Below are 26,621 nucleotides of genomic sequence, written 5' to 3' on the forward strand. Positions count from 1 at the left end.
TTTGAGGATTTCCCATAAATTCCAGTAACAGAGAGGAAACCCCTAATGGTCCCAGAGAGGAAACCCCTAATGGTCCCAGAGAGGAAACCCCTAATGGTCCCAGAGAGGAAACCCCTAATGGTCCCAGAGAGGAAACCCCTAATGGTCCCAGAGAGGGAACCCCTAATGATCCCAGAGAGGGAACCCCTAATGGTCCCAGAGAGGGAACCCCTAATGATCCCAGAGAGGGAACCCCTAATGGTCCCAGAGAGGGAACCCCTAATGGTCCCAGAGAGGAAACCCCTAATGGTCCCAGAGAGGAAACCCCTAATGGTCCCAGAGAGGGAACCCCTAATGGTCCCAGAGAGGGAACCCCTAATGGTCCCAGAGAGGGAACCCCTAATGGTCCCAGAGAGGAAACCCCTAATGGTCCCAGAGAGGAAACCCCTAATGGTCCCAGAGAGGAAACCCCTAATGGTCCCAGAGAGGAAACCCCTAATGGTCCCAGAGAGGGAACCCCTAATGGTCCCAGAGAGGAAACCCCTAATGGTCCCAGAGAGGGAACCCCTAATGGTCCCAGAGAGGAAACCCCTAATGGTCCCAGAGAGGAAACCCCTAATGTTCCCAGAGAGGAAACCCCTAATGGTCCCAGAGAGGGAACCCCTAATGGTCCCAGAGAGGAAACCCCTAATGGTCCCAGAGAGGAAACCCCTAATGTTCCCAGAGAGGAAACCCCTAATGGTCCCAGAGAGGGAACCCCTAATGGTCCCAGAGAGGGAACCCCTAATGGTCCCAGAGAGGGAACCCCTAATGGTCCCAGAGAGGGAACCCCTAATGGTCCCAGAGAGGGAACCCCTAATGGTCCCAGAGAGGGAAACCCCTAATGGTCCCAGAGAGGGAACCCCTAATGGTCCCAGAGAGGAAACCCCTAATGGTCCCAGAGAGGAAACCCCTAATGGTCCCAGAGAGGAAACCCCTAATGGTCCCAGAGAGGGAACCCCTAATGGTCCCAGAGAGGAAACCCCTAATGGTCCCAGAGAGGGAACCCCTAATGGTCCCAGAGAGGGAAACCCCTAATGGTCCCAGAGAGGAAACCCCTAATGGTCCCAGAGAGGGAACCCCTAATGGTCCCAGAGAGGGAACCCCTAATGGTCCCAGAGAGGGAACCCCTAATGGTCCCAGAGAGGGAAACCCCTAATGGTCCCAGAGAGGAAACCCCTAATGGTCCCAGAGAGGAAACCCCTAATGGTCCCAGAGAGGGAACCCCTAATGGTCCCAGAGAGGGAACCCCTAATGGTCCCAGAGAGGAAACCCCTAATGGTCCCAGAGAGGAAACCCCTAATGGTCCCATAGAGGGAACCCCTAATGGTCCCAGAGAGGAAACCCCTAATGGTCCCAGAGAGGAAACCCCTAATGGTCCCAGAGAGGAAACCCCTAATGGTCCCAGAGAGGGAACCCCTAATGGTCCCAGAGAGGGAACCCCTAATGGTCCCAGAGAGGGAACCCCTAATGTTCCCAGAGAGGGAACCCCTAATGGTCCCAGAGAGGGAACCCCTAATGATCCCAGAGAGGGAACCCCTAATGGTCCCAGAGAGGGAACCCCTAATGATCCCAGAGAGGGAACCCCTAATGGTCCCAGAGAGGAAACCCCTAATGGTCCCAGAGAGGGAACCCCTAATGGTCCCAGAGAGGGAACCCCTAATGGTCCCAGAGAGGAAACCCCTAATGGTCCCAGAGAGGAAACCCCTAATGGTCCCAGAGAGGAAACCCCTAATGGTCCCAGAGAGGGAACCCCTAATGGTCCCAGAGAGGGAACCCCTAATGGTCCCAGAGAGGAAACCCCTAATGGTCCCAGAGAGGAAACCCCTAATGGTCCCAGAGAGGGAACCCCTAATGGTCCCAGAGAGGGAACCCCTAATGGTCCCAGAGAGGGAACCCCTAATGGTCCCAGAGAGGAAACCCCTAATGGTCCCAGAGAGGAAACCCCTAATGGTCCCAGAGAGGGAACCCCTAATGGTCCCAGAGAGGGAACCCCTAATGGTCCCAGAGAGGAAACCCCTAATGGTCCCAGAGAGGAAACCCCTAATGTTCCCAGAGAGGAAACCCCTAATGGTCCCAGAGAGGGAACCCCTAATGGTCCCAGAGAGGGAACCCCTAATGGTCCCAGAGAGGGAACCCCTAATGGTCCCAGAGAGGGAACCCCTAATGGTCCCAGAGAGGGAACCCCTAATGGTCCCAGAGAGGGAACCCCTAATGGTCCCAGAGAGGGAACCCCTAATGGTCCCAGAGAGGAAACCCCTAATGGTCCCAGAGAGGGAACCCCTAATGGTCCCAGAGAGGAAACCCCTAATGGTCCCAGAGAGGGAACCCCTAATGGTCCCAGAGAGGAAACCCCTAATGGTCCCAGAGAGGAAACCCCTAATGGTCCCAGAGAGGGAACCCCTAATGGTCCCAGAGAGGGAACCCCTAATGGTTCCAGAGAGGGAACCCCTAATGATCCCAGAGAGGAAACCCCTAATGGTCCCAGAGAGGAAACCCCTAATGGTCCCAGAGAGGGAACCCCTAATGGTCCCAGAGAGGAAACCCCTAATGGTCCCAGAGAGGAAACCCCTAATGGTCCCATAGAGGGAACCCCTAATGGTCCCAGAGAGGAAACCCCTAATGGTCCCAGAGAGGAAACCCCTAATGGTCCCAGAGAGGAAACCCCTAATGGTCCCAGAGAGGGAACCCCTAATGGTCCCAGAGAGGAAACCCCTAATGGTCCCAGAGAGGGAACCCCTAATGGTCCCAGAGAGGAAACCCCTAATGGTCCCAGAGAGGAAACCCCTAATGGTCCCAGAGAGGAAACCCCTAATGGTCCCAGAGAGGGAACCCCTAATGGTCCCAGAGAGGAAACCCCTAATGGTCCCAGAGAGGGAACCCCTAATGGTCCCAGAGAGGAAACCCCTAATGGTCCCAGAGAGGAAACCCCTAATGGTCCCAGAGAGGAAACCCCTAATGGTCCCAGAGAGGAAACCCCTAATGGTCCCAGAGAGGGATATCTTATATCATCTCGACTTAAAAAAACAAAGGGGTCAAAAACCTCCAGGTCTGGTCCCCATTGTGACATGGTCCCATTATACATCATCTTTTAAAACAAAGTCAAAACAATAAAGTAAAACAATCATGGAAATATCACAATAAAATAATACAGAACTAATAGGATAAATGAAGTGTAATGTTTGATGAGCTAAAAAAAGTATATTTGTGTGCTGGAACGGAAAGGGAGAGGTTATTGGTTGTTTTCAGTCACGCATGATCTGGGTCTGGGGTTTGTGTACCGTAGCTTCCCTTGCCAGGCTTGATGAAGAAACAGGGCTGGGAGTGAGGCTGGTATACTGCATACCAGTACATCCACCCTGATCTCTACCTACATATCCATCTGAGGGATAGGTACAGTAGAGGAGTCTCAGCCATGCTTCACTGGGGAAGCTATCACTCAGGTAAAGGCAGACTGGCAAGAGTCCTTATCTCTGAGCCTTACCGCTAACCAATGAGCTTTGAGTCCCTTATTTCTAACCTTAACCACAAACCAATGAGCTTTGAGTCCCCATCTCTAACCTAACCTGAACTTTATCTGCTTGGTTCTCTCTATTTGGCTGTAACCAGTGACAACAATCACCAGGGGCAACCATGAGCGAGAGACCCGGGAGCATGAGCTCTAGACAGGCGACAACATTAGACAATTCCCAGTGAAGGCAACATTTTCAAGTAAACACAAGAAGGACGAGGGAAAAAATAAAAACAAAACATTTGGGAAAATAAATGGTGGTGGTTGTGAGGAACTGGTCCTTTATAGTGAGTGAAATAGAACAGAATACTAGTGGAGGAAAGACATCTTTCCAGGGGCGTAGAGTTCATTTAAGGGGCTGAGGTTCATCCCGGCTCAGCCCAGAATGTGTGAAGTAGTGTTTTGGGTAACAGTCTCTGTGATTCGTTCTCTCCCAGCAAAGGTGGGTGTGTGTTAGTCTGGTTGAGTCTGGACTAGGTCTTCTGTTCTGCTCCGGCTGTGGGGGAGGGTGTGCTCTCTGGTTTCAGGATCTGATACGTGATGAGGTACTCTGGGTACGCCTGAGGAATACAGTGGGACAGGACAGACAAGTCATTGTCATGGGTCTGTTTGTGCGCGTCTGCAGGCTTCCCATCCGAAACAGCTTGGAACAGTTTGTGCATATATTATGACGACATTTTGAGACGTTTTTGTTTGTTTTGGTCTTGAGGCAAGCCGAAGTCTACGCCCCTTCGTCAGTGATTGGTCAACAGTATGGATTCTTCAATGAAGTATTTGTCATTCCACGACAGACTAATCAATTTCACCCACATTCTTTCACTTGAGAAATACTGCACCATCGTAGTTAAATGTAAAATTGCATGAATTAGATCTCCTCGACTAAAACAACAATTAATGACAGACTTCTTGAGTTATTTTAGATTCATTCTGACTATTCTATTCTACAGCGTCTCAATATGGACAAACAGTTGTATTGCTGGCTAAGCGCCAGCTGAACTGAAGCATGCTGGGGCCTTTAGACTGACCTGTTCTCCTCTGTAGATTACATACTCTGCGTACGCCAGTCCGTTGACGCTGGGCCGACCGATTACTGAGTGGTGTCCAGGGGGGGCGTGGGCCATCTTCATGGCACTGAACTGGAGGAAGGACTTGCCCAGGGTCACTCTGCAAAACAACATTTGCCTGCAACACACACCTGTAATAAACAACCTAGTAACACACATCAGAATACTACACGCAACTTGAATTCATTCATAACACACACATCAGAACACCACATACAACGGCTTGCAATACACAACGTCACCACACGGATTATAACACCAGCATACACACAACAGCCTCTGCCTGCAATACACAGACTAGACATCACACATATTATTTATGAACGTCTGGAGTGAATCTGACCTGTGGCAGACGTAGCAGGAACGGTCTTTGTGAGTGGGGCAGCCCGTGCCCCCTCCTATACCGTACACGTACTGGTTGCTCTTGGAGGAGTTCTCTGCAAAATAGATGCCCGCTCCGAACATGCCTCCGATGTAGGCATGCCGCTCGTCAAATCCCTTATGGATGATAGCGTTGATGAATGGAGAACCTGACAGAGGAGAGGAAGAGAAGGGGAGGAAAGAGAAGAGGAAAATCGATGTCAAAATCAACTCTCATTCAGCATAGACGTTATAACAGAGAACCCACTGTGTTTCTTCACCAGAATTGACTGCAGAGGTACTGGTATCTTACCGTGGAAGAGCATGCGTTCGTTGTGATGGTTGTGGTTTTCATCAGCGATCTCTTTCTGTCTGTGTGAGTACCTCTCCCTCAACTTCTTATTCACCACTTTCTGGATCTACAGACAGACAGACCACACAGTCAGACTCACACACAGCTACAGAGACAACAGAATGACATACATACTAAAATCTTTCACAGAGCGGTGTTTATTGAGGACAAAAAAGGGATTTTGGGAGGTTCCTGTCCAGGTGCCTATGACTCACCTTTAGGATGTTGTACCTGCTGAAGACCCCACCTGCGTTGCCCCCGTCCCGGTGCTCTCGGATCGTACTTTGCAACTGCAAGCAGATAAACACAGATAGGGTCAGAAAGGGGAAAGTACTGCACAGGGCACCTACATCAGTCTGAAGACAAAGATCTACTGGCCCCATCAGTGGATCAACATTGTTTCCATTGTAGAAACAGATCATGATGTAGAGTACATACTTCCTCTTCTACAGACTGGAACTCCTTATCGTCCGTGGCCAGGTCTATGAGCACCGTGCCCTGACTGGCACAGTGGAACGTCAGGTACGGATTAGCACCTGGAGCAGAGGGACAATAACACAATAACAACAAATGAGAAACCACGGCAACAGCGCTAACAGGCGATGTTCTATAAGTAGGAGGTTGTGCTGAGAGACATCCGGTATGAGTTAGCAGCAGTGTCATCTGTTGTTTCATAAGCGGTTAAACAGTCCTCCTGAAAAACATTCAAATCTTTTCAATAAGCCAGTGTGGCCAATAAGGCAGTTTTATAAGAAGGTGCTTAAATATGAAATCAATAAGGAATAAGATGAATGGAATATGGATGTGATCTAGCAGGCAGAATCTTGGCTGAGCTCTGGCTCTGACCTTGCTGTCCTCCCAGGAGTCTCTCCACGCCTTTGACGAGTTTGTGGCGGTGACCGTAGGCGTTGATCCCAATCTCCTTCAGCTCCTCGTGGCCCATATCAGCCAGGACATCCAGCGAAATCTACATGGAAACAGAGCACATTCAGCCAACCAGAGCAGGGGCAGAGGACAGCCTGCTCTAAACACAGCCAATCAGATTGGTGGAGGAGTCGGACTGTCCAAGCACATCCATTCATAATATCATAAGAACCAAGGGACACTAACAGTGCAGAGAACAGCAAGTCACCATCTACTGCTAATGTGACATTTGGAATGACAAATCAGAACACTTCCATTAAAATGTCTATTTTGGATTTATTTTTCAATTTAATTTCTCTCTCATCTCTAATTAAAGTGTAGTCGCTGGTAAGGTTGCACATTTTGGGGAATATTCTGAGATGGAAACTTTCCGAGGGAATTAATGGGAATATATGGGAATTAACGGGAATATATTGGAATTAACGGAAATATATGCAAACGAATATTAATACCATTTAAAGTTCGATGTTTTTTGCATTGGATATATTTACCATATCATATGGAGACAGAAACATAAACATTTTACCTTATCATAAGTAGACATACTTGCAAATGACAAAATCCTTCCAATATACATTTTAAAAACAATTTAGTTACGAATTGAACTATAATTAAACTCTTCACATGGGATGATTTCACTGAATAACAAAAGAAAGGGAATATTGAATGATCCCCAATGATCCATCGCATCTCCCAAAAACATACATCTGTAAAATGATAGTCTAGAAACTAAAGCTTTGGTTGTCTTCCTCTCAGGCTTCCATGTCTTCTCCCTGGACCTCATTGTCCACCTCTTGAACATCAGACTCTGAGGCCTCATCTTCACTCTCACTTTCCAACCTTGTTGAGGGTGGCTCATTGTCAGGCTCAAAAAGCCTCACATTTGCTCAGATGTCCACCAATTTTTCAACCCTTGTATTGGTCAGCCTGTTGTGTGCTTTGGTGTGCGTGTTCCCAAAGAAGGACCAGTTGCGCTCTGACACGGCTGATGTTGGTGGGATTTTGAGGATGATGGAGGCAACAGAGCCTCAGATCCACAAAGTCCATTTCCACCAGGTGGCTGATGAGATATGTTGGCACGACTGCCATATTGCATCTCCATCCCAAAGCCCTTGCTTGGAAGTGTACTTCGCCAGACACGGTAGTGATGACACCATAGGCCTTGTTGATCTCTGCACCAGACAGGATGCTCTTGCCAGCATACTTGGGGTCCAACATGTAAGCTGAGGCGTGTATAGGCTTCAGGCAGAAGTCTTCATGCTTTTTGATGTATTTCAGAACTGTAGTCTCCTCTGCTTGGAGCAACAGTGAAGTGGGCAGGGCAGTACTGATTTGTTCTCTTACATCTGCAAGCAGAGTCTGAACATCAGACAGGATGGCATTGTCTCCCTTAATCCGTGAAATTGCTACTGCTATAGGTTTCAGGAGTTTCAGGCTGCTTACCACGCTCTCCCAAAATACATCATCCAGGAGGATCCTCTTGATGGGGCTGTCCATATCGGCAGACTGTGATATTTCTTGGAGACTCCTTCCCCTCCAGGCGACTGTCAAACATGATGACAACACCATGTAGATGTAGTTAATTATTCCTTGCCCAAGAACATTCGACCACTCATCAGAGATGATTGCAATAGTCTGCTTTCTCTATGATTTGCTTGACCTTTACTTGAAATCTTCATCCAGCAAATTAGTAGATAATGCATGTCTGGTTGGAGGGGTGTATGCTGGGCGAAGAAAATTCAGAAATCTCTTCCAATACACATTGCATGTCAGCATCAGAGGTGAACCAGTTGCATACACAGCTCGAGCAAGACATTCATCAGTATTTCTCTGACTATGTTCCTCCATTGAGTGAACAAATTTCTGATTCCAGGAGGACCATGAGCTGTTGCTATCGATAAGGTGTCTGATTCATCATTTTCACCTCGAATAGAAGTAGTGGGACTTTTGTCAGGTTGCTCGTTGTGAGTGCTGAGGGAACGTTATGCACTTGGCCAGTTGATTCTGCATCTTTGTTGCATTCTTCACATATGATTTGGCACAGTATTTGCAAATGTACACAGCTTTTCCTTCTCCATTAGTTGCAGTGAAATGTCTCCACACATCAGATAGTGCCCGTGGCATTTTCCTGTAAAGATTAGAAAATATTTGTAAAAAAAATTAAATACAATTCCATGTACAGATAAATAGTTAAGCAGTTAGATTAAACAACTCCTTTGTATGATGCATGTTTTAAAATTAAACATGCATGGAAACAGGTGAATTAACACTCAGTTAGCAGGCTCAAGCAAGCTAAAACCCACATGGTTGCAGAAACTAACTAGCAGAAATTGTTAAGTTAGAAATGATTTAAACACACTTTGTTGTAGGCTACTATTTACAGTTAACAAAAAATCATGTATGTCATATAACATATATTCACCCCACCCAGTATTGTAATCAAAACTTACCAGAAAGCATGTTGTCCTTGGCTCAGACAGTGTAGTAGTATGGGCTCAATAGCATCTCATTAGTGCGCAAGATCTTGAGAATCAGCTGTACATGTGCTGGAAGAATGCACTGTGCATGCAGAGGGTTGCAATTCCATTGAATTGGGGATAGTTTAACCAAAATATACCACAAGACCTAGAATTGCCTTGTGTATCCCACAAAAAAGGTTCACTGTTATAAGCTAACTTTTTTGATGAATTTAAGCAAAATTCCCCAAATTCCCGGCCTTAACATCCCATGGAAAATTTCCGGAAAAATTCTGGAAATTTACCGGAAAGTTTCCGACCCTTGTCGCTGGGCCCCTTCTTCTATCCCTTTTTGTAGCCTACCATGACCCATTGTACCAAGATATGAGTCAGGTTCAGAGCTCTCCCTGTCTCTCGGTCACCCTCAGTCATCCGGCCAGTTCAGTGAGTTGTTTAAAATCTCTCCACCCACTGAGGGGATAAACTTAGCATGTGGAGGAGAAGAAGATGGGGAGAAGAGAGGGATTTAAATGGGTGACTCGCTACTAAACTGCATGTTCACTGATCAACAACACTGGAGAATCCTTTTTCCCAGCAGCATACATCATCATCATCATCCAGCCCACACACAAACCTTCAGATATGGACAAATAAACAAACGCTCACACAATCGCATATAGAGAGTATAACGTTTAGACTGTATGTAGAGGCCGTGGTGTGAGTGTGGGGTGTGTTAGTGACTGTGTGTGGAGGACCCTTCATTTTTTTATTCACTGAGCAAATATCCCCTGAATTATCTCTCTCTCACAATCCCAAAGAGCCTCAAACTATTGACCCGGTCTAAACAATCAGAAAAAGAAACATGTCTGATTTTTTCCGCTCTCCAGACCTCCTCCCTCTGCTTCCTGCTGTAGGGATTCATCTGCTCATCTATGTGAAAATGACAGCCCTCTCCGACCCAGCATCCCTACCGTGTCCCCAGACTGATTTCACCTGGCATGGAACTCCACACACTCAACAACACACGCCGCTCTGCGTGGAACCCAACATTCCCCCTAAAACCAATCAGCAGTGGGATGAAGAGGTCAGCCTAAACTATCCTGCTGGAGAAAAGGAGATACAGGGCACTTGGAGCTGCTGCAGGTACATGTGGAGAGGGGAGGGAGGGAGGGAGGGAGCGAGGGAGGGAGGGAGGGAGGGAGGGAGGGAGGGAGGGAGGGAGGGAGGGAGGGAGGGAGGGAAAGGAAGAGCAGGCGATAGAGAGAAGAGTGGGGGTAGTCTACTCTACAGGATGAGGGTAATTTCAGTGTCTGACCATGCAGCATGGTAAAGTCTGAGATGATCTGTTTCTATGGATGAGGCAGGCAGTCAATACTACTGATTGACTGTGGAAAGCTCCAGTAAAAAGACCAGCTGCAGACAGAGAAACATGGATGACAGATTGAGAGTTGAGTTTTTTAGGTTTGTGGCGTGAGTGACAGAGGTATATGATTGGGCAACAGTAAACTTGAAAGTGATTGGCTCGTACAGGGACCACAAGGATACGTGCATTTACCTGTTCCCTCTGGAAGATGTCGCGCAGGTGCTCCAACCCCAAGCTCTTCAGGAACTGGCTGATGTTCATGTCTACGACAGCTGTTGAATGAAACACAAAACAGACAAGACTGCTTAAATACCATCAGACAAATCAGGCTAACTGTTTCTCATATGTATAAGAGTATGATGCGAGGTCATTTTAATCATTGTTGATGCCAAAGAAAAATGTCCATCCTTGGCTTGATAAAGTTGTATACTATTATAATATACTGTATATAAAAGTCGTAGGGGTTACGTACTCTCTCTGTCCTTCCTGTCGGAGCCGGTGGCTCCATCTGCAGGCCCAGTGGCTCCAGCCACAGTGAGCTCGCTGAGGGACCCGGCCAGGTTGTCTATGCTGCTGGCTGCAGACAAGCAGGAGGGCGTGGAGGCTGGAGAGATGACCGCTGTACTGACCACTGAGGCGCTGACCACCGTGGCCTGAGGCTTGAAGCAGCTGGGCAGGGCGTCCGGAGGCATGGCGTCTATCAGCAGCGCTCTGATGTCATCAGCCTGAGACCATGGAGACAAGAAACAGACACAATGTAATGAGGATTCTATAGTAAAGATAGTCATTGATTTACACAGTAAACAATATACAGGGCATTCGGAAAGTTTTCAGAACCCTTCACTCTTTCCACATTTTGTTACGTTACAGCCTTATTCCAAAATGGATGAAATACATTTTCTTCCTAAATCTACACACAATACCCCATAATGACAAAGCAAAAAGAGGTTTAAAAAAACCCCAAATACCTTATTTACATAAGTATTCAGACCCTTTGCTATGAGACTGGAAATTGAGCTCAGGTGCATCCTGTTTCCATTGATCATCCTTGAGATGTTTCTACAACTTGATTGGAGTCCACTTGTGGTAAATTCAATTGATTGGACATGATTTGGAAAGGCACACACCTGTCTATATAAGGTCCCACAGTTGACAGTGCATGTCAGAGAAAAAAACCAAGCCATGAGGTCAAAGGAAGTGTCCGTAAAACTCTGAGACACGATTGTGTCGAGGCACAGATCTGGGGAAGGGTACCAAAAAATGTCATCAGCATTGAAGGTCTCCAAGAACACAGTGGCCTCCATCATTCTTAAATGGAAGAAATTTGGAACCACCAAGACTCTTCCTAGAGCTGGCGGCCAGAGCTTCAGAGTTATTCTGTGGAGATGTATTGAGTAAAGGGTCTGAATACGTATGTTTTTGCTTTGTCATTATGGGGTACTGTGTGTAGATTGATGAATGTGTTTTTTAATACATTTTAGAATAAGGCTGTAATGTAATAAAAAGTGAAGGGGTTTGAATATTTTACGAATGCACTGTAGCTCATTAATCAGCAGGAAGGTCGTAATCGCCGAAGTTTTTGATAATCAGAACATGATTAAAATCAGTGAGGACCTCATAACAAGCTACGGTTGTGTATTACAGTATTACAAGGCAGAGTGAGGTCATTCCCTGAGGTAATTACAAATGTGTGTGTGTGCATCCGTGTATATCCATTTGTGTGTGTATACCGTAGCCAGGTCCAGTGGCGTCTGTCCCTCCTGGTTCTTCATGCTAGGGTCAGCTCCGTGGGCCAGTAGCAGAGCACACAGCTGGGTCCGGCCTTTCTGAGCCGCCTCGTGGAGCGGAGTGAAGGCCCACTTATCTGTAGCGTTCACACACGTGTTGTACTTGATCAGGAGAGCAGCTATATCCACATGCTGAGGGAGAAACAGGAACATGTTAGGCTAAATCTGAATGTATGAATGAAAAATGTGTCATTCAATGACCTAAAGAGTGAATCAGTTAAATCCATGACTCATCATATTCTTCTCTAACTGACAGAGAATTTACACATCTCTCCATATCAACCCTCCATATCAACCCTCCATATCAACCCTCCATCTGACAACTATAGTGCATTTTGTTTCTACAGAAAGCGTCAATGCGTTTTAAGATCGCAACAATGTAGTGATATGCTGTGCTCTGACTCACTCTCAGGAGTCACAACTCACTGAGCTAGCCAGCTGGACCTGGCCCACTCAGCCGGCTGGACCTGGCCCACTCAGCCGGCTGGCCAGACTGTCCTCTGTGCTCCGCACTCCTCCAACACACTATGTTGTAATGAGCCGAGCCCAATGACATTCATCACCACTCACAGTGACCCTACGGAATACAGAGGGTAAGGCTCAGTCAAGGTCAGCCAAGACCTCCCAGCTGACCCATGGGCCTTAAGAGCACACTCGCACACAGGCGGTCAAAGCAGCACATTGGCCGATACTTGGGCTGAAGCAGCAGCAAGAGGAGGAGGAGCAGGTTGCAGGAACCATGCCAAGGGGCAGCAGGTTGGGCGCTGGACTGTACCCAGGACTGTTATGTAAGCAGCAGCCTGCTCTGAGATTCCTGTTTGGGACTAATCATGTCCCCAGGGGCCACACACTACTGCTGGACTAAACAATGGCATAAACAAAACAAACAACGGCCATTCCTGCTGCTTATTAGCTTAACAAATGGCCCAGTTTCTCATCTGTGTTGTCTCAATGGTCAGAACTGTCCCTGAGATTGTGTTAATTTATGTTGGGAGAGGGTTTGGTTGGATTGGGAGAGAGTTTGGTTGGGGTTGGGAGAGAGTTTGGTTGGGTTGGGAGAGGGTTTGGTTGGGGTTGGGAGAGGGTTTGGTTGGGTTGGGAGAGGGTTTGGTTGGGTTGGGAGAGGGTTTGGTTGGGTTGGGAGAGGGTTGGGTTGGGAGAGGGTTTGGTTGGGTTGGGAGAGGGTTTGGTTGGGTTGGGAGAGGGTTTGGAGAGAATTTGGTTGGGTTGGGAGAGAGTCTGGTTGGGTTGGGAGAGGGTTTGGTTGGGTTGGGAGAGGGTTTGGTTGGGTTGGGAGAGAGTTTGGTTGGGTTGGGAGAGGGTTTGGTTGGGTTGGGAGAGGGTTTGGTTGGGTTGGGAGAGAGTTTGGTTGGGTTGGGAGAGGGTTTGGTTGGGTTGGGAGAGAGTTTGGTTGGGTTGGGAGAGAGTTTGGTTGGGTTGGGAGAGGGTTTGGTTGGGTTGGGAGAGGGTTTGGTTGGGTTGGGAGAGGGTTTGGGTGGGTTGGGAGAGGGTTTGGTTGGGTTGGGAGAGAGTTTGGTTGGGTTGGGAGAGAGTTTGGTTGGGTTGGGAGAGGGTTTGGTTGGGTTGGGAGAGAGTTTGGTTGGGTTGGGAGAGGGTTTGGTTGGGTTGGGAGAGGGTTTGGTTGGGTTGGGAGAGGGTTTGGTTGGGTTGGGAGAGAGTTTGGTTGGGTTGGGAGAGAGTTTGGTTGGGTTGGGAGAGGGTTTGGTTGGGTTGGGAGAGAGTTTGTTTGGGTTGGGAGAGGGTTTGGTTGGGTTGGGAGAGAGTTTGGTTGGGTTGGGAGAGAGTTTGGTTGGGTTGGGAGAGGGTTTGGTTGGGTTGGGAGAGGGTTTGGTTGGGTTGGGAGAGGGTTTGGTTGGGTTGGGAGAGAGTTTGGTTGGGTTGGGAGAGAGTTTGGTTGGGTTGGGAGAGGGTTTGGTTGGGTTGGGAGAGGGTTTGGTTGGGTTGGGAGAGGGTTTGGTTGGGTTGGGAGAGAGTTTGGTTGGGTTGGGAGAGGGTTTGGTTGGGTTGGGAGAGGGTTTGGTTGGGTTGGGAGAGGGTTTGGTTGGGTTGGGAGAGGGTTTGGTTGGGTTGGGAGAGGGTTTGGTTGGGTTGGGAGAGGGTTTGGTTGGGTTGGGAGAGGGTTTGGTTGGGTTGGGAGAGAGTTTGGTTGTGGCTTGAACAGTTACTTGGCCTATTTGATTTACTGTAGACTAGATAGTGTTTACTGTCAGTGTTGCTGTGCTCTGTCTCTCTCAACTCCTCTGTGACCACTCTCAGTATCATCTCCATATCAGCCAGTGTTTCCACTAAGTCTCCCTCACTAGGCGACGCCAGGGTTCCCTACGAAATGAATTATGAAACGTAGTGTTATATGAAAACTTTATGAGCCCCTTCAGCCTTGGAGGGACCTCTACATCACACCATTTACACACACGCCACAATGCCTCACACTCAGGAACACAACAAATTGTGTTTGTCATAAGGAGGAAGCACAGAGGCCATGTGGGGGAACAGGAGTAGAGAGGAGCTCTGATTGGCTCAGTAAACTATTCTGGCGTTAGAAATGATAAAGAAGTCAATACTTGTTGGGCTCTATGGGATGGAGAAGGGAGGGAGGTGAGTTACTCACCCCATAAGAGGCAGCGTTGTGGAGGGGGATGAGACCCCCCTTGTCTTGGGCATTGACATCAGCTCCATGCTCCAGCAGGTATTCTGCTACCTCCAGGTTATTGTAGCCAGCTGGTGGGGTGGGGGGGGACGCAAACACATAATGGGTTAATATGGACACAAATGTGCTCATATGTATTACCATGAAAACTGTGCAACATGGTGTCTTTAGTCCTCACATTCTTGCGTGGTACCTTGTGGCTCGTGTTCCATCTCAATCCCTCTCTGCCTCCTTCTCCCTCTTTTCTTTTCACTATTCTTTCAAGGTCTCAAACGAGCTCAGCTTCATAGCAGGAGTGACCCTATGCCACTGCAGCAATTTATTGTGTAAGAAATTGAGCAGAAAGATAAAAAAAATACAGTTCTGCCGTTGTGTGATGAGGGCTCTGGACAGTGAGCACACTGCTATTCTTCTCTGTTCTCCACCCTGAGCCCCGCTGCACCGCTCCTCTCTGCCCCTCTGCCCCGCTCCCCTCTGCCCCTCTGCGCCGCTCCCCTCTTCTGCACCGCTCCCCTCTTCTGCACCGCTCCCCTCTTCTGCACCTCTGCCCTCTTCTGCACCTCTGCCCTCTTCTGCACCTCTGCCCCTCTTCTGCACCTCTGCACCGCTCCCCTCTGTCCCTCTGCACCGCTCCCCTCTGTCCCTCTGCACCGCTCCCCTCTGTCCCGCTCCCCTCTGTCCCTCTTCACCGCTCCCCTCTGCCCCTCTGCACCGCTCCCCTCTGCCCCTCTGCACCGCTCCCCTCTGTCCCTCTACACCGCTCCCCTCTGCCCCGCTCCCCTCTGTCCCTCTGCACCGCTCCCCTCTGTCCCTCTGCACCGCTCCCCTCTGCCCCTCTGCACCGCTCCCCTCTTCTGCACCGCTCCCCTCTTCTGCACCGCTCCCTCTTCTGCACCGCTCCCCTCTTCTGCACCTCTGCCCCTCTTCTGCACCTCTGCCCCTCTTCTGCACCTCTGCCCCTCTGCACCGCTCCCCTCTGCCCCTCTGCACCGCTCCCCTCTGCCCCTCTGCACCGCTCCCCTCTTCTGCACCTCTGCCCCTCTGCCCCGCTCCCCTCTGTCCCTCTGCACCGCTCCCCTCTGTCCCTCTGCACCGCTCCCCTCTGTCCCTCTGTCCCTCTGCACCGCTCCCCTCTGGCCCGCTCCCCTCTGTCCCTCTGCACCGCTCCCCTCTGCCCCTCTGCACCGCTCCCCTCTGCCCCTCTGCACCGCTCCCCTCTGCCCCTCTGCACCGCTCCCCTCTGCACCGCTCCCCTCTGTCCCGCTCCCCTCTGCCCCTCTGCACCGCTCCCCTCTGCCCCGCTCCCCTCTGTCCCTCTGCACCGCTCCCCTCTGCCCCTCTGCACCGCTCCCCTCTGCCCCTCTGCACCGCTCCCCTCTGCCCCTCTGCACCGCTCCCCTCTGCCCCTCTGCACCGCTCCCCTCTGCCCCTCTGCACCGCTCCCCTCTGCCCCTCTGCACCGCTCCCCTCTGTCCCTCTGCACCGCTCCCCTCTGTCCCTCCCGCTCCCCTCTGTCCCTCTGCACCGCTCCCCTCTGCACCGCTCCTCTCTGCACCGCTCCCCTCTGCCCCGCTCCCCTCTGCCCCTCTGCACCGCTCCCCTCTCGCCCCCTCTGTCCCCTCTTCGCACCGCTCCCCTCTGCCCCTCTGCACCGCTCCCCTCTGCCCCTCTGCACCGCTCCCCTCTGCCCCTCTGCACCGCTCCCCTCTGTCCCGCTCCCCTCTGTCCCTCTGCACCGCTCCCCTCTGTCCCTCTGCACCGCTCCCCTCTGCCCCGCTCCCCTCTGCCCCTCTGCACCGCTCCCCTCTGTCCCTGCTCCCCTCTGACCCGCTCCCCTCTGTCCCGCTCCCCTCTGTCCCTCTGCACCGCTCCCCTCTGCCCCTCTGCACCGCTCCCCTCTGCCCCTCTGCACCGCTCCCCTCTGCCCCTCTGCACCGCTCCCCTCTGCCCCTCTGCACCGCTCCCCTCTGTCCCTCTGCACCGCTCCCCTCTGTCCCTCTGCACCGCTCCTCTCTGCCCCTCTGCACCGCTCCCCTCTGCCCTCTGCACCGCTCCCCTCTCCCTCTGCACCGCTCCCCTCTCCCCTCTGCACCGCTCCCCTCTCCCCTCTGCACCGCTCCCCTCTTCTGCACCTCTGCCCCTCTTCTGCACCTCTGCCCCTCTTCTGCACCGCTCCCCTCTGCACCGCTCCCCTCTTCTGCACCTCTGCCCCTCTTCTGCACCCTCTGCCCCTCTTCTGCACCTCTGCCCCGCTCCCCTCTGTCCCTCTGCACCGCTCCCCTCTGTCCCTCTGCACCGCTCCCCTCTGTCCCTCTGCACCGCTCCCCTCTGTCCCTCTGCACCGCTCCCCTCTGTCCCTCTGCACCGCTCCCCTCTGCCCCTCTGCACCGCTCCCCTCTGCCCCTCTGCACCGCTCCCCTCTGCCCCTTTGCACCGCTCCCCTCTGCCCCTCTGCACCGCTCCCCTCTGTCCCCTCTGCACCGCTCCCCTCTGCCCCTCTGCACCGCTCCCCTCTGCCCCTCTGCACCGCTCCCCTCTGCCCTCTGCACCGCTCCCCTCTTTCTGCACCGCTCCCCTCTTCTGCACCGCTCCCCTCTTCTGCACCGCTCCCCTCTTCTGCACCGCTCCCCTCTTCTGCACCGCTCCCCTCTTCTGCACCTCTGCCCCTCTTCTGCACCTCTGCCCCTCTTCTGCACCGCTCCCCTCTGCACCGCTCCCCTCTTCTGCACCTCTGCCCCTCTTCTGCACCTCTGCCCCTCTTCTGCACCTCTGCCCCGCTCCCCTCTGTCCCTCTGCACCGCTCCCCTCTGTCCCTCTGCACCGCTCCCCTCTGTCCCTCTGCACCGCTCCCCTCTGTCCCTCTGCACCGCTCCCCTCTGTCCCTCTGCACCGCTCCCCTCTGCCCCTCTGCACCGCTCCCCTCTGCCCCTCTGCACCGCTCCCCTCTGCCCCTTTGCACCGCTCCCCTCTGTCCCTCTGCACCGCTCCCCTCTGTCCCTCTGCACCGCTCCCCTCTGTCCCTCTGCACCGCTCCCCTCTGCCCCTCTGCACCGCTCCCCTCTTCCCCTCTGCACCGCTCCCCTCTTCTGCACCGCTCCCCTCTTCTGCACCGCTCCCCTCTTCTGCACCGCTCCCCTCTTCTGCACCGCTCCCCTCTTCTGCACCGCTCCCCTCTTCTGCACCTCTGCCCCTCTTCTGCACCTCTGCCCCTCTTCTGCACCTCTGCCCCTCTGCACCGCTCCCCTCTGCCCCTCTGCACCGCTCCCCTCTTCTGCACCTCTGCCCCTCTGCCCCGCTCCCCTCTGTCCCTCTGCACCGCTCCCCTCTGTCCCTCTGTCCCTCTGCACCGCTCCCCTCTGTCCCGCTCCCCTCTGTCCCTCTGCACCGCTCCCCTCTGCCCCTCTGCACCGCTCCCCTCTGCCCCTCTGCACCGCTCCCCTCTGCCCCTCTGCGCCCCCTTCTCCACATTACTCCTCTCCCCTCCAGGACATAGTCTATCAACACTCATTATTGACCTCAGGTCTCCCCACTGGAAGCCCGAGGTAGGGGGAGCGGGGGAATCTATCAAATGGCGCACCTGTAACTTTGTACAGTACTAATGCAATTAGTTGTGCAATTTAGTTTGTGTTTCTTGTTTGAAGTACAATAGTGTAATAATCAGGATGTCTTCTTTATAAGTTGTTATTCTATTTGTGTATTTGGTGATATAGGATTTGTGCAATTTAGTTTTGTGTTTTCTGTTAGCAATAGGGTAATAGTGTAATAATTTGATAATTTTTATTTGTATTTATATACTACAATTTGTTTCTATTCGTCTTTGCTACTTCTTTTTGATATTTATGAATGTTATGATTATTTATTTGTGTTGTTCCAAAGCAGGGAGCCATACAAGCTAAACTGCCACTGGTTAACAGATATACATCACGTCTTCATTTCTCCTGTGCTGAATGAAGGTTAAGTTAACTGTGAAAACAAGCTGTGGTAGAAATGGAGTGGCACAGCGGTCTAAGGCACTGCTAGAGGAGTCACTACAGACCTGGGTTTGATCCCGGGCTGCATCACAACCAGCCGTGATCGGGAGTCCCATAGGCCGTCTCCCAGCGTCGTCCAGGTTAGGGGAGGGTTTGGCCGGGGTAGGCCGTCATTGTAAATAAGAATTTGTTCTTAACTGACTTGCCTAGTTAAATAAAGGTGAAATAAATAAATAAAAGATAGATTGCGCTGGTGTGAGACTGAGGGAAGGCTTCGCTGCACCTCCACAACCTAGAGAGAGGTCATACTGCAGGGTGTCCACCCACTCTGCCCAGACTGGGGGAAACGCTCTTTAGTGATGTCATTTCACATCTCATCCTTATGTTATAAAAAACATTTTACCAAGACAAATATGATTGTTCATGTTCTGAATCGTTCAGTGGGGTCTTTCTCTACCATATTATTAACATTATATCTAAAAAGTCGGATTTTGTAACCTAATACATCCCATAATATGCACTTAGTGCTGTTGACAGAGCGCTGCCACTTTCTCTTTATATTGTAGTAAAACGTGGTGTGGGTTGTGTCAGGTCAGCTGTTGTCCCAGGCCGGGGCTGTTTCCTATCCCCTACTGTGACTGTTAGTTCCTCTCACCCATCTGTTGTCCCCCCTCCAATGAGCCACAGCCTCCCAGCTTCACACAGACACAGGGAGGGCAGACTGGCCCCACAGCCCGACCATCTGGGCACACTGGGGGAGTCTACAATCACACCTAGCTTCAGCTTGTAAACACAGTGGGTCCATGAGATTACATTGGCAGACCTACTTCAGCCAGTTACTCAGGAGACTGAGTGGTCTCTACATGGTAAATCATTTAACAATTGATCAAATCTGGCCCTTTTGACAAGTATAACTGACACTGTTATTTGTTAACAGAACTTGATATTTAGCAACAGAAGTCAAACTGGGTGGGTCACGTCTGTATGTACCCCTGGCTATGTCTTGGTGGCCAGTCTTACCTGCAAGGTGCAGGGGGGTGGAGTTGCGTCCCTGTGTGTCTCTACAGTTGATGTTCTCTGGGCTGCAGAGTTTCTGGACGCGGGCCAGACAGCCCTTCTTCGCAGCATCCAGCAGGGCAGCATCTCCTCTCAGCAGGTCCTGGATGTCCGTGTCCCCCTCCTTCACCATGTCCAGAGGAGTGTTTCCATCACGGTTCTTCTTGGTCGGGTCTGCCCCATGCTGAGGGAACCAGCAGAGCAGAGAGGCTTGTCATGTATTGCTAAGGGACAGCAGTGAGTATAGCAGTGAGGAAATATGTACCTCTTGGCTGCTGCAGTGAATATGGGCTGGTGAACACATGGTTACCGGTTTCTTAAATACCAAAGTGAGAAACAGAGGGAGACAGGTTGAGAAAGCGTGTGATAACAACTTCTGAAATAACTCAGAATCAAAAAAAAAAGTAATTTATTCAGCAGGGTTATTCTTATGATGTGCATCCAGTTTAATGGAACACTTCTCCCCTCTAACTATGAGGTGTGAAGTTATATGCTCCAGCAGCTCTTAGCGTTTTTATATGCTAATGCAATCAAAAATAACTCCCCAGTTTACAGCTCAGATGCACATGTTTCACATATTTTCTAAGTCATAAACTAGCCCTGCTTAACCCTGATGAGAAGGAAAACATTACACATCCTGCTCACTCCAGTGATCAAATCATGACCAGAGGTGGAATGAAAATAAGCCATAAAACACTAGTGTTTTTCCTGTCTATTATTCAGCCGTAATAAAGTCTTTAACTACCAATGGGCTTCAGCATGTGATCAAATAAACTGACTAAACTGTTATGACTTTCTACAGTACCTCTCTGTAAAAGGTATTTAAGGAGAGAGAGAGAGACCCAAACCTTCCAGAACAAAGCCATCACCTACAGAGATGAACCTGGAGAAGAGAGTCCCCTAAGCAAGCTGGTCCTGGGGCTCTGTTCACAAACACAGACCCCACAGAGCCCCAGGACAGCAACACAATTAGACCCAACCAAATCATGAAAATACAAAAAGATAACTACAGCAAACTAGAATTCTATTTGGCCCTAAACAGAGAGTACACAGTGGCAGAATACCTGACCACAGTGACTGACCCAAAGTTAAGGAAAGCTTTGACTATGTACAGACTCAGTGAGCATAGCCTTGCTATTGAGAAAGGCCGCCGTAGGCAGACCTGGTTCTCAAGAGAAGACAGGCTATGTGCACACTGCCCACAAAATGAGGTGGAAACTGAGCTGCACTTCCTAACCTCCTACCAAATGTATGACCATATTAGAGACACATATTTTCCTCAGATTACACAGACACACAAAGAATTTGAAAACAAACCCAATCTTTATAAACTCCCATATCTATTGGGTGAAATAGCACAGTGTGTCATCACAGCAGCAAGACTTGTGACGTGTTACCAAAACAAAAGGGCAACCAGTGAAGAACAAACACCATTGTAAATACAACCCATATTTATGTTTAATTATTTCCCCTTTTGTACTTTAACCTGTTAGGGCTAGGGGGCAGTATTGACACGGCCGGATAAAAAACGTACCTGATTTAATCTGGTTACTACTCCTGCCCAGTAACTAGAATATGCATATAATTATTGGCTTTGGATAGAAAACACCCTAAAGTTTCTAAAACTGTTTGAATGGTGTCTGTGAGTATAACAGAACTCATATGGCAGGCAAAAACCTGAGAAGATTCTGAACAGGAAGTGGCCTGTCTGACAAGTTGTTGTTCATCTTGGCTCTTTTTATTGAAGACTGAGGATCTTTGCTGTAACGTGACACTTCCTACGGCTCCCATAGGCTCTCAGAGCCCGGGAAAAAGCTGAATGATATCGAGGCAGCCCCAGGCTGAAACACATTATCGCGTTTGGATAGTGGCTGGTCAGAGTACTCTGAGACTCAGGCGCGTGCACGAGGGCACGAGATGTTTTTATTTTCTCTCTCTTTGTACGTATACACGCTTTCCCGGTCGGAATATTATCGCTTTTTTACGCGAAAAATTGCATAAAAATTGATTTTAAAAAGCGGTTGACATGCTTCGAAGTACGGTAATGGAATATTTAGAATTTTTTTGTCACGAAATGCGCCATGCTCGTCACCCTTATTTACCCTTTCGGATAGTGTCTTGAACGCACGAACAAAACGCCGCTATTTGGATATAACAATGGATTATTTGGGACCAAACCAACATTTGTTATTGAAGTAGAAGTCCTGGGAGTGCATTCTGACGAAGAACAGCAAAGGTAATAACATTTTTCTTATAGTAAATCTGACTTTGGTGAGTGCTAAACTTGCTGGGTGTCTAAATAGCTAGCCCTGTGATGCCGGGCTATCTACTCAGAATATTGCAAAATGTGCTTTCACCGAAAAGCTATTTTAAAATCGGACATATCGAGTGCATAGAGGAGTTCTGTATCTATAATTCTTAAAATAATTGTTATGTTTTTTTGTGAACGTTTATCGTGAGTAATTTAGTAAATTCACCGGCAGTGTTCGGTCGGAATGCTAGTCACATGCTAATGTAAAAAGCTGGTTTTTGATATAAATATGAAGTTGATTGAACAAAACATGCATGTATTGTATAACATAATGTCCTAGGGTTGTCATCTGATGAAGATCATCAAAGGTTAGTGCTGCATTTAGCTGTGGTTTGGGTTTATGTGACATTATATGCTAGCTTGAAAAATGGGTGTCTGATTATTTCTGGCTGGGTACTCTGCTGACATAATCTAATGTTTTGCTTTCGTTGTAAAGCCTTTTTGAAATCGGACAGTGTGGTTAGATTAACGAGAGTCTTGTCTTTAAAATGGTGTAAAATAGTCATATGTTTGAAAAATTGACGTTTTTGCATTTTTGAGGTATTTGAATATCGCGCCACGGGATTACACTGGCTGTTGAGTAGGTGGGACGCAAGCGTCCCACCTAGCCCATAGAGGTTAACTATTTGCACATAATATGACATTAGAAATGTCTTTATTCTTTTGAAACTTTTGTGAGTGCAATGTTTACTGTTCATTTGTGTTGTTGATTATCTACTTCACTTGCTTTGGAAATGTTAACTTATGTTTCCCATGCCAATAAAGCCCTTACAAAAGAGAGAGAGAGAGACACAGACTCAGAGAGACCGAGAGAGAGACAGAGACAGGGGTTGAGAACGTGTGATAGCCTCCAGAGATATTTTCAATGACAAACTCTGTTGTAGAATCCCAAAGGCCTGAGTTCAGTGGTGTACAGTACCTTGAGGAGCAGCTTGCAGATCTCGTATTTGCCCTTGGCTGCAGCCTCGTGGAGAGGAGTGAACTTCCACAGGTCTGCCACGTTCACCGACGCCCCGTGTCTCACCAGCAACTCAGCCACCTCATAGTGACCATAGGAACAGGCGTTGTGCAGGGGCACCAGACCTCTGTAGAGAGAGACAGAGAGAAAGAGATGGATTGAAAGAGACGGAGAGAGAGATACATCGATGGAGAGAGAGATGGCAAGGCAGAGAGAGGGAGACAAAGTCAGAAGGGGGAGAGAGACAAAGTCAGGAGGGGAGGGAGAGAGAGAGAGAGACAAAGTCAGAAGGGGAGTGAGAGAGAGAGAGAGACAAAGTCAGAAGGGGAGTGAGAGAGAGAGAGAGACAAAGTCAGAAGGGGAGAGAGAGAGAGACAAAGTCAGAAGGGGAGAGAGGGAGAGACAAAGTCAGAAGGAGAGAGAGGGAGAGACAAAGTCAGAAGGGGGGGAGAGAGAGAGACAAAGTCAGAAGGAGAGAGAGGGAGAGACAAAGTCAGAAGGGGGGGAGAGAGAGAGACAAAGTCAGAAGGAGAGAGAGGGAGAGACAAAGTCAGAAGGGGGGAGAGAGAGAGACAAAGTCAGAAGGAGAGAGAGGGAGAGACAAAGTCAGAAGGGGGGAGAGAGAGAGAGAAAGTCAGAAGGGGGGAGAGAGGGGGAGAGCCAGTCAGAAGGGGGGAGAGAGAGGGAGAGCCAGTCAGAAGGGGGGAGAGAGAGGGAGAGCCAGTCAGAAGGGGGGAGAGAGAGGGAGAGCCAGTCAGAACGGGGGAGAGAGAGGGAGAGCCAGTCAGAAGGGGGGAGAGAGAGGGAGAGCCAGTCAGAAGGGGGGAGAGAGAGAGAGACAAAGTCAGAAGGGGGGAGAGAGAGAGAGAAGGGGGAGAGAGAGAAGGGGGAGAGAGAGAGAGAAGGGGAAGAGAGAGAGAGAGAAGGGGGGAGAGAGGGAGTCAGAAGGGGGGAGAGAGAGAGTCAGAAGGGGGGGAGAGAGAGAGTCAGAAGGGGGGAGAGAGAGAGAGTCAGAAGGGGGGAGAGAGAGAGAGTCAGAAGGGGGGAGAGAGAGAGAGTCAGAAGGGGGAGAGAGAGAGAGTCAGAAGGGGGAGAGAGAGAGACAGAAGGGGGAGAGAGAGAGACAGAAGGGGGAGAGAGAGAGTCAGAAGGGGGAGAGAGAGAGAGTCAGAAGGGGGAGAGAGAGAGAGTCAGAAGGGGGGAGAGAGAGATAGTCAGAAGGGGGGAGAGAGAGAGAGTCAGAAGGGGGAGAGAGAGAGAGAGTCAGAAGGGGGAGAGAGAGAGAGTCAGAAGGGGGAGAGAGAGAAGGGGGAGAGAGAGAAGGCGGGAGAGAGAGAGAGAGTCAGAAGGGGGAGAGAGTCAGAAGGGGGGAGAGAGACAGAAGGGGGGAGAGAGACAGAAGGGGGGCGAGAGAGAGAGAGTCAGAAGGGCGGAGAGAGAGAGAGAGTCAGAAGGGCGGAGAGAGAGAGAGAGAGAGAGAGAGTGAGAGCGAGAGTCAGAAGGGCGGGGAGAGAGAGAGAGAAGGGCGGAGAGAGAGTCAGAAGGGCGGAGAGAGAGAGAGAGAGAAGGGGAGAGAGAGAGAGAGAAGGGGAGAGAGAGAGAGAGAGAGAGAGAGAAGGGGAGAGAGAGAGAGAAGGGGAGAGAGAGAGACAGAAGGGGAGAGAGAGAGTTAGAAGATGAGCCTCCTCCTACTCTGTAATGTCTATGGTCTAATATTAGAGATGTAGCCAGAGGGCACACTACAGAGACATGTCGTGATATATTGTAACCAAGTGAGAGAGACTGTTATTTCTTCAAACAATTATACTTTAATATCGATTCATTATTGCAATAATGGAGCTGGTCAACAATCACCCGGAGGTGATCGCTGAGAACCCAATCAGCAGAACTGAGCAACAGCATTTTATAGTTAACTTCTTAAAATGTAGGGGGCAGTATTTTCACGGCCGGATGAAAATCGTACCCAAATTAAACTGGTTACTACTCTGGCCCAGAAACTAGAATATGCATATTATTAGTAGATTTGGATAGAAAACACTCTGAAGTTTCTAAAACTGTTTGAATGGTGTCTGTGAGTATAACAGAACTCATATGGCAGGCAAAAACCAGAGAAAAATTCAACCAGGAAGTGGGAGATCTGAGAATTGTAGTTCTTCTTTCTAATCCCTATCAGAACTACAGTGTCTGTGGGGTCACGTTGCACTTCTTAAGGCTTCCATTGGCTGTCAAAAGCCTTCAGAAAGTTTTTTCATCCGTCTCCTGTAACCGGGCAGAGAATAGGAGCTCAGTCAATGAGTGGACTGCCTGGGGACAAAGGGATTGATGATGTGCGATCCCGCAAGTGCGCCGTTCCTTCTTTTTCTTCTTGAATGAATATGCTATTGTCCGGTTGGAATATTATCACATTTTTACGTTAAAAATACCATAAAGATTGATTTTAAACAACGTTTGACATGCTTCTACTAACGGTAATGGAATATTTTGACTTTTCGTGTCTCGAATTGCGCTCGCGCATTATGCCTTTGGATAGTGACCTGAACGCACGAACAAAACGGAGGTATTTGGTCATAAATATGGATTATTTCGAAGAAAAACAACATTTCTTGTGGAAGTAGCAGTCCTGGGAGTGCATTCTGACGAAGATCAGCAAAAGTAAGAGAATATTTATAATACTAATTCTGAGTTTAGGTGACCCCAGAACTTGGCGGGTGTCTGTATAGCTTGCTTTGATGGCGAGCTATGTACTCAGAATATTGAAAAATGTGCTTTCGCCGAAAAGCTATTTTAAAATCTGACACAGCGGTTGCATAAAGGTGTACTGTATCTATAATTCTTAAAATAATTGTTATGTATTCTGTCAACGTTTATGAGTATTTTTGTAAATTGATGTGGTCATTCACCAGAAGTTTTGGTGGGAATACATTTTCTGAACATCACGCGCCAATGTAAAATGCTGTTTTTGGATATAAATATGAACTTTATCGAACAAAACATTCATGTATTGTGTAACATGATGTCCTAGGAGTGTCATCTGATGAAAATCGTCAAAGGTTAGTGCTTCATTTAGCTGTGTTTTGGGTTTTTGTGACATATATCCTTGCTTGGAAAATGGCTGTGTGGTTATTTTTGTCTATGTACTCTCCTAACATAATCTAATGTTTTGCTTTCGCTGTAAAGCCTTTTTGAAATCGGACAATGTGGTTATATTAAGGAGAAGTTTATCTTTAAAATGGTGTAAAATAGTCGTATGTTTGAGAAATTGAAATTATGATATTTTTGCTGTTTTGTATTTCGCGCCATGCGATTTCACTGGCTGTTGAATAGTGTGGGACGGTTACGTCCCACCTTGCCCAGAGAAGTTAAGACACATGCTCCTGAATACGTGACAAACAACAGATGTGTGGAATGGGTCAAAAGGTTAGGATTTGTATTAAAGAAATGAATAATTCACATCAGATAGTATCTGCTGTGAAGACTGTTCTCATTGTATAGAAACCAGGGGTTAGCTCCCAAGACAATGTTATTGTTATCAGCTATCCAGACCAGAGACATCTCCTCCCTGGTAGCTCATAGTACACAAATACCAATTCAATCTATGGAATGCAGGCTGTAGGTTTTATCACCATCATAAATCAATTACCAGCTCCAAGCCCCAGAGGCCCAACTCAGTCCACACAGACAAAGATGAGAGAGTACTGAGAATCCTTATTCGATGCAAAAACAGTATTTTACAACATAATCTTGTCATTTTCTACCATAGACATAACATTCTATATCATCAGGGGAGTGGTGAAGCAGAGAAGATGAAAGCACTGTAGAGAA

The 26,621-nt window shown here is 49.2% G+C and overlaps 1 protein-coding gene across 2 annotated transcripts in view; it reads right to left on the bottom strand.

Annotated features, from left to right (window-relative positions):
- Positions 1–3,020: 3,020 nt before the first annotated feature.
- The window catches only part of LOC106568241 (poly [ADP-ribose] polymerase tankyrase-1), a 153,513-nt gene continuing 129,912 nt past the window's right edge, over positions 3,021–26,621 (bottom strand). For both annotated transcript variants that reach the window (XM_045692441.1, XM_045692440.1), the window contains 13 exons: positions 22,761–22,926; positions 19,495–19,714; positions 14,465–14,574; positions 11,779–11,967; positions 10,521–10,773; positions 10,241–10,320; positions 6,152–6,272; positions 5,744–5,841; positions 5,521–5,595; positions 5,267–5,372; positions 4,937–5,123; positions 4,555–4,711; positions 3,021–4,089 (listed from right to left, as the gene is read on the bottom strand). In XM_045692441.1, the coding sequence (XP_045548397.1) occupies positions 4,003–4,089; positions 4,555–4,711; positions 4,937–5,123; positions 5,267–5,372; positions 5,521–5,595; positions 5,744–5,841; positions 6,152–6,272; positions 10,241–10,320; positions 10,521–10,773; positions 11,779–11,967; positions 14,465–14,574; positions 19,495–19,714; positions 22,761–22,926 (1,849 nt within the window). In that variant the 3' untranslated portion in view covers positions 3,021–4,002. The remainder of the gene's footprint in view (positions 4,090–4,554; positions 4,712–4,936; positions 5,124–5,266; positions 5,373–5,520; positions 5,596–5,743; positions 5,842–6,151; positions 6,273–10,240; positions 10,321–10,520; positions 10,774–11,778; positions 11,968–14,464; positions 14,575–19,494; positions 19,715–22,760; positions 22,927–26,621) is intronic.

This window comes from Salmo salar, chromosome ssa13, assembly GCF_905237065.1.
Source record: "Salmo salar chromosome ssa13, Ssal_v3.1, whole genome shotgun sequence".
Lineage (NCBI taxonomy): Eukaryota > Metazoa > Chordata > Actinopteri > Salmoniformes > Salmonidae > Salmo > Salmo salar.